This window comes from Eumetopias jubatus, unplaced genomic scaffold, assembly GCF_037043125.1.
Source record: "Eumetopias jubatus isolate StellerSeaLion01/CBP00866 unplaced genomic scaffold, mEumJub1_p1.0 scaffold_6, whole genome shotgun sequence".
Lineage (NCBI taxonomy): Eukaryota > Metazoa > Chordata > Mammalia > Carnivora > Otariidae > Eumetopias > Eumetopias jubatus.
In genome coordinates this window covers 129401971-129415364 of record NW_028274812.1, presented here as the reverse complement: position 1 = coordinate 129415364, position 13394 = coordinate 129401971, and the positions used below count along the sequence as shown (strand labels likewise).

Genomic DNA, 13394 nt, shown 5'->3' with positions numbered 1-13394 from the left:
CTCTCTCTCTCTCTCTCGATGCTTCTGTTATCCCATGGCTGGAAGACTTCTTGTTAGGTCATCACGAAGACTTGATGTCTCCCACAGAAAATGTGGGCATGGGAAGTTCCACAAGGCTTGTCCTGACTATTCTGTTAACTCCTAGAACAATTCTGGTTGTTGTCACCTGGGGCGAGAGGGCTTAGGTGAGCCTTCCCAGGCCTGGGTATCGGAACCAGGGAGGCCCCCCCAGCTGGAAGCAGCTTCAGATCCTGCTTCTGGGTAGTTGTTCTAGAGGCTTACTGTACTTTGTCTGCCTCGGAAGAGGTCAACTGTGTGTGTGTGAAGAGTGGGATCCAGTTGGCCTCAAGACCAAAGACTGAGCTAGGCGGGGCTGGGTCAGGGCTGACTCGGGCCCCATTACCGCCCCTGCCAGCACCCTTGTCAGCCACGCCATCCTAGTTGTTAAGCAGTTTTACTGTCACACTTGAAAAGAAGCACCCATCGGACTAGGCTCCCTGCGGATACGTACCTGTATGTTCTTGGCCATCAAGTTACTTCTCATCATAATCCCTCCCTTCCCAACGCTCTTCACCCCACTTCCCATGCTCGGGGTGGGTGCGGTCAGTGGACACACGGTCACTGGGGGTGGGACCCTGAGAAACAAGGTCCCTTCTGCTGCCTGCGGCAGAAGACAACAGAGCAGGGTCTCGGCCAGTCTCTGCCTTAAAGGAAATCTTTATTAATTATGTATGGTTCACAGATGGTCTTTTAAAAACCCCAACTTTCTAGAGAAGCACAATCCTCATGAGTGGCTTCAGCTTTGCATCATGAGTCTTGTATTAAAAGAAAATCCAAGTGGTACAATTTGTTTACACTATGATACTTTCTAAATAAACTTTTTAAAAAAAAAAAAAGTCTGGTCTTTCCTTAAATGTTACAGCAAAACAGATATAAAATAGACAATAAATTATAGTTTATATTTACAAAAAAGCTGTAAGTGCAAACAGTTTTAGATCATAAATGTATTATTTAATCAGTTTAGTATGAAATTGGCTTCCTAGTACATGATCGTGAAAAAGACACTTTAAAAATATTCTACGATTTCATCTGAGTCTTCCTTTCTATAAGAGAAAACTGGGATTTGGGTTCATAAGGGCTTGCCTATCCAGACCCTCTCCTGGCGGTCCTTCCCCATTTTGTTTCCTTTGCTGGACCTAACCCCGCCACTTGGCATGCTGTCGAGGAAAAGGCATGGAACCATTTTACTGAAATAGGTGAAATATTAGAGCCGGCGTTCCTGGAGTGAATGTGCTTTTCGGAGAGCCATCCCAAAAGAGAAGAGGTGCAGCACTGGTTTCCCGCGGCGCCCGGCTAACATGCCTCCCCAGCCTCCCCGCAACACCCGCTCGCTCTACTTTGGGTGCTAGCAAGGAGAACAGCTAATGGGGGGGTAGGGACTGAGGTGTGGAAATGACACGGTTGGTTTGACCGAAATGACTGTATTTTCACACGGACAGAACTCCAGCACAAACGCTAAGGGCAGGGGCGGAAAGAAAAGGCACTTCACGGAGCCCCCGGGTCGGCCCGGGCTGCTGCCCCTGCTTGAACCTGCCCTGCGCCAAGGCCGTCTGTGAAGGGAGGCATTTCCGCCCAGTTCCCGTTGTCTATATAGATCTACCTCTGACGGACACTACAGAACCGGCTGGTACTTTAGCCAAGAGTACTCTTACTCCTTTAAGATTATTTTCCCTATTGACTCACTAACACCACAAATAGCTTGGTCTAAAGCTAAAACTAATTTTGGTGGGCTCTTTTTTGGGGGGTGTTGGGGGGAACCCTTCAAAGTTATGTTTCTGTAGTTCCCAGACTTCATACTACAGACATCCAAACCCCGCTTCCTGCAGACCAGCAACTGCCCACGTTATCTACCGTGTGAGCAAATTCTTAACGAGGCCCTTTAAGTTCTTCCTTGGGCGGTAAGGCACCAACCAGCCCAGGGTGGCTTCAAAGGCTTGCCTCCCCCTTCGCCGTGCTTCTGAATGTTTTTTAAGGCAGATGTCATCTGGGAACCCAAGGCCATATTTGTGTCCCCAGCAACTGGTTTCGAGTTAGTGGCATCCACAAGCTCTGACAACCATATTCCTGTATTTTTTCAAGATGACATTCGAGTTGTCATCAAAGTAAAGAACTGAGATGGCGTTTAGTTTGGTTGGCGCGCAGCATGGTTTGGGGACATACTCAGGATTCATAAGGTGAACCTGTTGCAAAACAGAAGGGGAAAGGCACCGTTAGAAGCCATACCTGGTCTCGGCTTACTCCTACCTCTAAAGCGAAAGGGGTCCCTGGGAGCTCACCAGCGTCTGCACAATTGCGTGGTTCGTTGCGTTCATGTGCGCGTTGAGTGGGAAGGAGCATTCTCCATCACAGTAGTTGGCGGCGTAGCCCTTGGGTGCGATGATCCAGTCCTTAGGTGAAAGCAAAAGGACCCCACATGTGATCAGCATACACTCCTTACATCATCTGCACTCCAGGAATCCTGTGACAATGGACTCCTCACACTGGACAGCTGGGCAGGCAGGCCCAGGGAGGCCACGTTCATGTTCTAGTGGCAAAAGCTAGGGGGTGAGCCTAGTTCATCTGGCTCCAGAGTGCTCTCCCCCTTCACAGGCCCACAAAGCCTTAGCTGCTACCCACTTGAGAGGCCTGGAAGCACAGGGGGCTGGCTTTAGGCACCCGGACCCAAAGGAGCCTCGAGTACGCCCTGTCATCATAACACCATCTGCATATACAAACTCGATTTCCTATCACTTGTCACCTAGAATTCGCTTCTTATAAACTAGTGGTGGCTCTCAGGTGTGGGGCTAACCATTTGTGTTCTTCTAGGTAATTTGGGTGAGTCAATGTATAGCCATTGGATAACTGTTAGATCAGTTTCTCCAATCCTTTCTCAAAACACAAACGCCAAAGTCCATGCCTCATGGATTCTGAAAGAATGGAGGAAGAGCGCTGGGAACGTGGGACTGATTCTGAGGTACACGGAACTTGGGAACCTGGCTCCCTGGGAAGATGTAGGGGTGGGGCGGGCGGTGCTGGTCCACAAGGAGCCTGGTCCTTCCTCTGCCTTCCTCCAGAAGCCCAGGCATCCGGAAGAGCTCCCAAGTACCTTCACATGGGAATCACCTCAGCCCTAAAGCTCAAGTTCTTCGAGGACAGCCACTGCCATGAAGATGGGAAAGGACATTTGTTCCCGTTGTTGTCCAGAGAACTCACCTGCCAGCCCAGGTCTTGGAAGCTCACATAAAGCTCATGCTTCCTGCAGGCCGTTTTCAACTCACTGCTGTTGTAATCTGTCGGAGGAGATAAGATGCGCCCATTAATTCATTCATTCTTTCATTTAAATACTGACATGGGAGGCTTTGCCATGGGCCAGGCCCTTTATGAGGCTCACGACAGCAGTGAACAAGGCCCCTGCTCAACATAAATGTGGGCACCAAACAGCTCCATCAGGTTCCGTGGCTCCCAGGTCCTCACTCATGCCATCTTGTTCACTCTGGGGTGCATGCTGGGCAGACTGGCACACAATGTCATCATTGACCTGAATGGACTCGTGAGCAACACATGTGCACTGTGAGCCCCTGCTGTATGCAGGGCCTGTGGGAGAGGGTACACCAAGGGGCCCTAAAACACCCCTTGGGCTCCTGACTTGGAAGACATCGTATTCACGGTACAAGACAACTATACCAGGCAGGATTTGCTATAATGCACACAGGACAGTCTTGAAGCTGCACAGGGGCCGTGAGGGTAGCTGGGTCAGGAAAGCATCCTGAAGGAAGGGTAACGGAGTGGCGCCTACCTAAGAGGGAGTCAGAGACAGAGGGAGACCCTGCAGCAGAGCTGGCTCTCTCTCCAGCATTGGTCCCCGGGCTCACTTCCAGGGTTGAGCCTTTGACCTGCACCAAAGCAACGAGTCCTAGGACAGCGGTGTCCTGTGAGAACCCCCTAAAGCACGTGTAACTCCCCTGTGTGATGCAGGAGCCGTTAGCCTGTCCCAACCTAGAGGAATGGGAGGGCCCAGGTTCATTTAGGCCAACTGGAGCAGCTCTTCTGTGAGGTGTCCTCTGCTAGGCAGCACAGGAAATTGGAAAATAAGTGACACGAGGCTTGCAGGCTCGAGGGACTGAGAGAACCAAAGGGGTGGTATGAGACATGGACACAACTAACGCAAATACACAACAATGCAGATGCTACGGGCCAGTGTTATGGAGAAGTCCCGCTGGGAGTTCGGAGAAGAGTCAGTTAAGGTGGGAGTGAGAGGAAGAGCGAGTGGTCAGGTGGAATGAATTTAAGGATATGTGAAGATGAATCAGGTGAGATAAAGCTGGGGAAATGAATGGCCTAGAATGCCAACCAAAATGATGTGGACTTTCTACTAGAGGCATTAAAGTAAGCCTGTGAAGAAGGGGTTTGAGACAGAGAGGGACATGTTCGGAACGATGATTCCAAAGGATCAACCTGGTAGTGGTGTTACAGAGAGATGAAAAGGAAGACTCCAGAGAAAGGTTCTTAATCTACAATGGACTTTGACGGATACAGGTCACGGGCATGCCACCTCTGCCCTTTTAAATCACATAGCCAATTACCTAATTGTTTAAAGCCTATTTGCACTAGGTTTCTGTTACTTGTACTCCTGGGCCTCTTGGCACTGAAGTAAGACAAGACATGCGGATCTCATGAGTTTGTGAGGCAAAGAGACAAACAGTACTGACTCAGCTCAGTCACCTACCCTGGGAGGAGAGACAGGCTACCTTTTTAAGGTGATTTGCTCATCCTAAATTTGTTCATTCTCCCTTCTTGGCTTCTTCAGCTTGCAGAACAACCCGAGCTATAATTCCAAGTACTCAGAAGAAGTGACTGAAAAGCCACACTGGAGGGAAATTTTCACAATGGAGGGCACTGAAGACTCTCAGTAAAAAATGAAAACAAAAACAACCCATAAACCACCACCACCACAAAGCAAGACAAAAACCTTCTGCTAAAAATAATCCCTCAAGAAAACATCAAGCACACAAAGAAACTATCCCAAAAGGAAAGTTAGAATAAGAAAAAACACAGGGACCACAGGCAAGAGTAGTCTCTGAGTGCAATTACAAAAAAGAATAACATAAAATAATGGAAGAGATAAAATAAGAAACAGAAACCCTAAAGCAAGGACATTATGGAGAAAAAAACATCATAAAAGAACAGGCGGACATGAAAGGGAACGAAATGGAACTTTATAAAGTTCTACTGAAGGTAAAAATGAAATGGATGGGTTAAACATCAGATTAGACCCAAATGAAGAGAGGAATGGAGAACAGAACAACGAATTTGAAGAAATGTCCCCAACTATAGCTCAGAGTGCAGAGGCTCGAAAACAGGACTCTCTCTCTATATAAAGAGATAATGGAAGACAGAATGAAAAGGCCAATGAATTTCTGAAGAGAATATTGGGGGAGTAATCATTGAATATAGGGATGTGTGGGAATTTTCTAGAAGTGAATAAAAGCAATCATCTTTATTTTGGAAGGGCACAGTGAGTCCTAAGCAGAGTAAATAAATTCCTATCGAGCCACACGTGGTGGAACTGTAGTACATTAAACGTAGGGAAATTCTTAAACGCTATCAGAAGATAGAAAGAAAATTCACCACAAAGGAACACAAGGCAGATGGACAGCAAACTTCTTTGCAACAAAAATCTACACCATATGAAGTTTAATACCATAAGAATGATGCCATCAACCCATAATTCCATACCTGGCTGTGGTGGGTATTTTCTCGTGTGGGCTACCCGGCTTCCAGGAACACCTCTCACGTGGAGAATTCCTAGACAGGAGGGAATCAAGTCCCCATCTCCCATCAGAGGGCTCCTGCCTTTGTCCCCTGGATGCTGAGTACAGGCTCTTGACTTCAATAAAGCCGTGCAGAAGCCCCCACCTTTGAGGGAGTGACCCCAAGGGGAAACCAAGAATGGGTGGCATGGCAGCAAGTGTCCCGGGTGATGGCATCCAAACCACATCGTCCTTGTGACTGACCAGGTCTGAGCTGGATCACTTGATTCCCTGTGTTTGGTTCTCCAGCCTTCTTGTCGGTTGGATAGGTTCCTGATATGCTTATTTTTCATTTTAATTCGAGTCTGCTTCTCTTCCCATGTAGTCAAGAAGGGCCTTGGTGGGCTAAGTTATCACTCAGTAGTTAGGGGATAGGGAGTGCAGGGTGCGAGGGGAGGGGTCACCATCTATAGGGCTCGGTGGACCCGTCTCTCCGGTAAGGTGTCTTCTAAGCAGAGACCTGCAGGAATGTCAGGAGCAAGGCAGGAGGCTCTCTGGGGGAAGAATAATCCGCATGGTGGGAACAGTAAATGTGAAGGCCCTGGGGTGGCCTGTTGTAGAACAGCCTGGTGAAGGCCACTCTGTGTTTATTAAAAAGCCCTATCTTCTTTCTACCCGCTGGGCCCACGGCTGGTGGACGTTTGCCATTGCAGTTTGGTGTGGCTTAGCCCCACCATGCCCGTGGGGACATGGGAGGTGCACGCTCGCGGCCCTTCTGACCTCGCCTGCAGCCCTCTGGCCTTGCACCTCTGCCTCTCCCGCCAACAGCAAGTCTGAAGACCCCGCGGCCCCGGTTCCTTGCACTCTTGAAGTGGTCCTGGGTTAGATGGTAGGTTCTGTGACCCCCCTACTTATAGTATCCGTCTGGAATTTTCCCTGCCCGACCTCAGTTGGCTTGGGTCCCCACAAAGTAAACGTCCCCCCAAATGCCTTCTCTGTGCTGGGGACCATGATCTCCCAAAGGCCAGCTTGGAATCGTTAGCCATGTGAAAGGCAGGGATTTCTGGGATACCTTCCCTTCCCAGGTCGGTGGACACGGGCAGTGTGATATAACAAGATATATTATATCCTGGCAGAGCTAGAAAAGCCATGAAATTGCCTGACACTTCCAACTCTCGTTTCCCTCCAGAGGTTCAGGATGGGGGCTAGCCACCAGGAAGACCAACCAAGATGGCCCAGCGAAGGACTCGGCTTCTACCTCCATGAACAGTTCTAGCTGTCTGTGAGCCTCCTGGGAACTGGACTCTCTTAACGCTCATCAAAAAGAACTTCCTCGGTAAGAACAGCCATTTCTTTTAGAGCTAGACACTGGCATTTTTGTTGTTAAGGAGAGATTGGGGCCAGAGAGAGGAAAGGGGGGGTGGGGATTCAACTCTCCTGCTTTTCCTCCTACAGACACTTTGAAGCCGCACTTAGGTTTCCTTATGACTCCATGTTCCGTGCTGGCAGAGGGCGTATAAATATTTGTGAAGGTCAGTGCTCCTCAAAATACCTGTGTCTGCCACTCAGGGGTCAGTGCCCTGGGTTCTACGGTGGAATTGCCCTGCCACACACTGTTTTGTTTGTTTTTTTAAGGACTGACAGATTGCAGAAAAACATTCTCCCACCCCGGCCCCTTGATACTTGTTTAGATGAATGGTCTGGACAGGGCCAGTGACAGGAACACATCCCCTTCAGTGGGGATAAAGGAAGGCAACACAGCTTTGTCCAAATGGGTTCACCAGTCAAGGGGAAGGCAGAAAGAAGAAGCCATACTGCTGGACATAGGCAACCAACCAACCAACCAACCAACCAACCAAATAAGCAATAGGCCGGAGGCCGACACAAACATCCCAAAGGGCAACTGTCCTCCGTCTGACTCACAGGTGGCCTGAGTCGGCACCAAGAGACTCACCAGGGAGTGGGAGCCCCATCTCAGACCCTCAGGCCAGAGTCCCCTGGCACCCAGCTGAGTCTGCAGACTCTAGAACTTGAGACACAGAGGAGAAGCGCACATACAGGTGACAACATCGCCCTCTTCACACACGAAGCCTGTCTTGGGCCACCCGGGATACAGACATGGTGAAGGCTTCAGGGAATCTGACTTTTTCAAAGTTGAACACAGAAAGTGCCATCTGGCTTCCACTCATTCAGTGGGATTCTTCGGCCTAGAGCAGAAGGCGGGCAAGTGCCCAGCCACCCGGCAGGGATTCAGGCCCAGCCTGACCAGGCCCCGGGTGGCTGTCCTGAGTACCTGGACAAGCAGGGCCCAGCCATAGGTGGGTTGGGGTACAAAATACTGTTACCACGTGACAAAATCGAACAATCATGAAAACCCCCAGGATTCATTTCTCCCATACCCAGAAAAGGGCCGCTCCCTAGTCTACTTTCAAACAGGAGAGACACATTTTCCCTCGCCATAGATTTTCAGGCTTTGAAAGCTTCAGAGGCCCCACCCTGGGGGAAGGGGAGCACCTTTAAAGCCCCCAGACGGCCCTGCCTGTTTGCCCCTCAGTGAAGATCCTTCGGCAAAATCCTCCAGGCTCTGTGGTGGGAAAGGCCCGGTCCCCGGCAGAGGTGAGGGCGAGTAGCGCCGGGTCGGGGAGGCCAGGCTGCGGTGCGTGGTGTGTTCTCTGTAAGCTGCGGTTCTTCCAACGCTTAGTCAAGGGACGCTGCCCCTTGCCCAGGCCTCCTGGACCATTAAACCAGTGGCACAGAAACTATCACGTCCATTCCCAGTGGCCCAACTGGCGGCCAGTGCCACCACCCACTTGGCACTGCAGCCGCTGACACGGGGCACCGGCGTGGTGCCATCAATCATCCAGCCGGGAGCGCAACATGGGCTCCGCAGACAGGTGGCTCCGGCGGTGTCGCTCTCCCCGGGCCTGGCGTGTCCCATATCTGACATCCTGGCTAATGTCAGAGCAGGTGCACCTCGCTGGTGTACGGAGGCAGGTTTACCGGGAGCCCGGCAGACGGGCAGGAGGGGAAGGTGATCACGCGGGGACTTCTTGTAAGGACAAGACGTGTCCTTACACTTCTGACGCTCATTCCCACACCCGAGTGTCCCGCTGGGAGGGGACGGGGGTGGCTTTCCCAGCGGGGTGGGCCACTGGAGGCCAGTGCTGCGGGGCCCACCGCACACAGCTCTTCGCTGACCCTCTTGCCAGTGCTCGGCCCCTTCTTCCTGCCCCTCGAGGTCCCCGCTTCACCTCCCAGGGCCTGTCTCACCTCCCAGGGCCTCCCTGTCCCCAGGCAGCAGCCCCGTGCACCGCACATCTGTTCTGTCCCGACCACCAGGGGCACATCCCATCCAGCATTCCTTGCAGGCGCCTCTTGAAACTCCCCACCCACAGTGAAGCACAAGGGAGCCATAGGCTGGGAGGGCTCAGGCCCGGCTGCTGGCTTCCTTCTGTAGCCAAATGGCTACCAGGAATGAAACACGGACTTCCCGGGCGCCAGGGCCCGGGAGAGTCCCAGGGGAATGAGTCCTGGAGGAGAAGACACCGGCGCAGCAGTGATGCTGACTTGCAGGGCAGGCAGCGAGCGGGAAGGCTGCATGGGCCTGCTTGAGGAGTCCGTTGAGGGGAGAAAGGGCGACAAAGGACAAAGTCAAGGCAAGCACAAGAAACCAGGTGCGAGGGAAGGAGGGAAGGGGGCCGGTGGCCACCTTGCGGGCCAGGGTTTCTGCAGAAGGGCTGCACGCTGTGCTCGCCCGACCCCCGCAGGCTGGCGACCCTGCTCAGGAGGCCACACAGGGGGCAGCTGCTGGGGACAGTGAGGCATGCTCCACACTGGGCTCCCAGTTTTTCTGAGCCCAGGCTATGGAGTCTTCCCAGAGGAAACTCGTCTCCCTTCTCTCCTAGAATGACGGAGCCAAGTACGACACCCAGCTGTTGAAAGGGCACCTCCGTCTCCCCTGATCGCTCCACATCTCCCAGCCTTCTCAGCCCGTCTCATCCAAAACGAGTCTCTGGCTCCCCCTTAGCCCATGGAACCAACATGGCCATTGGGCACATGCTGGAGAAAGCCCAGCTCCTTGTGCCCCGGACACTGTGGAACCACACTGAGATTTTGAGTTCTGGTGTCAATAATCTCATCGAATGCTGGGGGGCGGGGAGCTTGATTTTCAGAATTTGGATTTTGTTAACAACCTGGATGGTTAGACTGAGAGGCAACAGGGAGGTCCTGTTCTTTTGTGGGGCCGGGATTTCAAGATCTCCTGCGTCATTTAAGTTGGGTGGACTTTGGCCTTTTCTCAGCCTTTATCTTGATTATCAAAGAATACAGAGATTAAGTATCTTGAAAATAAGACAAAGGCTTCTCTCAAAGACTAAGTGAGACTTAGTGAGACTTCTCACTAAGACTCCCTGCACTTTAAGTACCTCTGCCCTCCCTGTTCCCTCGTGGACTGAGTCTCCTGGTCCCCAGCACCCTCTCGGGAGTTGGTGGTAGTTGGTGAATTATTCAGGCCTCTTACCAACTCCTGTTTATGCCTCTCTATTACTGCCTTTCAGCATTATTGGCCATTAGTACATTCATAAGGGGTAAACCGAGGGATGGGGTAGAAGGGAACCTATCACTCCTTGATAACGTTTATCCCAAAGGAGCTTAATGGCGAATGAGAGTCAAGTATTATAAATACGGAGTTTGAAATGATTCTAACTTTTGAACCACTAACGCCATGCCTGTCCACCACAGCTGTGGAAAATTAAAATTTGATTTCATTTAGAAAGCCCTGAACAAACCTCTACCTCTTGACCAAGACATCTGGAAGCCAAGCAGCAGGCCCTAAAATTTTAATTTAAGATCAAGACGACAAAGGACAATTTCTAATTCCTTTGAAGAACCATAAACAGCTAACTCAAAACCCTGACCCAGATCCATTCTTCTCAAGCTTTGGATGTCCACAGAGGGTCAGCTCACGCAGCCTTGGCATGCCAACCCACGGACGCACACGATGACCTAGTGCGGACACCTGTCAGGGACTAAAAGGCCAAATAAACACTGATCTGTCAGGGTGAGGCCCCCAGCCTGCTACTGCCTGGTGTTCCCTGAGGTCTACAGCAAGATTTCATGGTCATCACAAAGTTCCCAAAGCCCTGTCTGGCCAGTTACCTTTCTTATGCTGGAAGCATACTGACTGGTCCTGGGAAGGCCAAGAGATACAACAGCTAAACTATCAACAAGGTCAATAGCATATCTCAATGTACCAGAGCCACACTGCCCCCTTCCCCAGGATCCTTAAAGACACATGTTTGGGTGGGTTGGAAAGAGGCAGAAGGAGAAAGGACTCTGAAATGTTAACACACAGCATCGGAAGCAACAAAGGACTCATTCCAAAGGACAGAGAGGGTCATAAGGACTCGCTGGTTCGCAGATGGTTGGCAGAGGTGCGTAGTGGCCACAAAAACATCAAGGATGAAAGAGGCCAGAAGGTCGTCTAATTCTACATGAACTGTTAAAAGTGGCAGAAAAGTTCCCAAACTGTCATCTGCCAAAACAAAGAGCAATTCCAAGTCACAGGGCTGGCAGCCAGCAGGTTGACCTGGCAGAGAACCTCAGACTCCCCAAATGACTTGACATGGTATTAATGACTCCCTCCGCAGCGAGGTCTTGGAAAGATCCGAGAAATTAGCTCAATGGGCATCTCAAGCCCCCCCCCCCCCGCCACCTCCTGCGATGGAACCATCCCTCAAGGCCATTTGTGCACAGCCCTGGTGATGAGCCGGCCAGGTGGTGTCACAGGCCCCCAGAAGATGAAGCAATGGACCCCGAGAGAAAGCTACTCTAGAAGAGGGTGGATGGAAGCAACCAGAAAGACCAGCACATGAGAGCTAATGGACCCGAGGGCAGGCTGTCCCAGGGCAATAGGCTAGTAGAAACGGAGACCGAGAAAGAACTGCCGGATTCACTGGAATCCCCAACAGGGCTGCACAGCACGGCTTGGACCATGATTCCTAAAACATGTGCAAAAGCGATAAACAATACTGTCCAGATGATATCCGAGCCCACTGGAGAAGGGCGACACAGCCAACATCCATTATTCACTGGGAACAGACAGCTGCAGAGAAGCAAGAGCAAGTGAAAACCATCCAGGGTGCCTTCGATCCAAACCCACACTTCAGTGCATGTGTTTGCAAAGTCCGGCTTGAAGGCCAAGTACAGATGTGAGAGCAGATTCTGGTGGGGAGGAGGTGGGGTGGGGGCTCTTGGCGTCTCCCTCGTGGTGGACTTGCCCTGCCGGCCCAGGCATCTGCAGCTCAGTTCCAAAAATAGCCCCGTATTTCCCTGCCATGTTTCACCCTGATGACAGGCAACTTGATGGATTATGTTCACTTCTTTGCCCAGATGCAGGATGGTCTCTGATGGGCTTCCGGTGGTGGTGGTTTCAACGGAGAAATATTAATTCCCTGGGAGCACTCTGTGGAAGAAGGGGGGCAGCAGAGGCAAAGTAATCTCTTCCTTCAAACTTCCAGATGATTTGCAAAGGGAAAGTCCTGCCTGGAGTCACACCAGAGACCACAACGTTTTTGTCTTGGCCGAATCTACCTGGTCCATGGAGGCCCGGCAACATCCGGTCCCAGACTGGCCTGGAAAGAAAGCACAAACCGGACGACCCATTTCTCTGGGGAGCGGGCCGTCTCTCGGGAATTCCCTTCTCCAGGAGCAACCTCTTCCATTGTCTGTCTGCTCCCATTAATGGCAAGAATAAATAAGGAAGAAAATGCCAAATATATAAAGTAGCACTTCAGTGGGCCTAACCTAACCAATTTCTCGGACCAGCCTGAGAGGGTCTCTGAAGCTAGTAAGAGGGAAGAAGGATCCTTCTTGGTAAATACTTTCTTGGTGGTGGTGGTGGTGGGTGGGGAGGGGGTTCTGGGCCTTTGAACAGGTGCGGCTAGGGGTACCTGTCATGAACTCTTTTGTCCTAGTACCACCGGAAGGAGCAAAGCATCTTTGCAAGTACTGGGTTGGGAGGTAGGGGTGGGAAGACCAAGGAAAAACAGATACACTTGCCTCTTATTACACATTCGATCAACTTTAATGCTCATGTTTAATTGAAACTTATCAGATTGAAAAAAAAAAGTGGAAAGGGACTTGGAAGAGAATAATTGGATGACATGGGTAAAACCAAAATCAGAGACATGTTTTCCTAATTACAAAATCTGGTGTGTGTACTTGGGGGAGGGGGTGTTGAATAAATCAAGTGAAATTTCAACTTTAAAAAGCAATCCACATTTCAAGAGCTGCCTTCATGTCTGGGGCCCCAGCACCAAAGTGACCACAGTTCATTAATGAATTGAAGCCTACCACACCAGCAGCCTCCATCATCATGCCCTGAAGGAAAACACGGAGCAGGCTTCCTCTGAAGTGAATAAAGGAAAGCAATCATTTCTTCTTCTTCTTTTTTCTTTTTAAAGCCCAACTGTTTCCAGTGGTAAACACGGGAACACCCACACTGTGCCATGCTTCCAAGAAACACCAGGATGACAAAAGCAGCAAAATGTCACCTCACACTGGGTGGTAGGTCCTCAAGCTCCACAGCTAAGTTACTTGAAAGAG

The 13394-nt window shown here is 50.9% G+C and overlaps 1 protein-coding gene across 2 annotated transcripts in view; it reads right to left on the bottom strand.

Moving 5' to 3' along the window:
- Nucleotides 1-2090: 2090 nt before the first annotated feature.
- Nucleotides 2091-13394, bottom strand: part of BMP6 (bone morphogenetic protein 6) — a 165556-nt gene continuing 154252 nt past the window's right edge. For both annotated transcript variants that reach the window (XM_088024387.1, XM_028122907.1), the window contains 3 exons: nt 3253-3329; nt 2337-2447; nt 2091-2240 (listed from right to left, as the gene is read on the bottom strand). In XM_088024387.1, coding sequence (XP_087880513.1) covers nt 2091-2240; nt 2337-2447; nt 3253-3329 — 338 coding nt within the window. The remainder of the gene's footprint in view (nt 2241-2336; nt 2448-3252; nt 3330-13394) is intronic.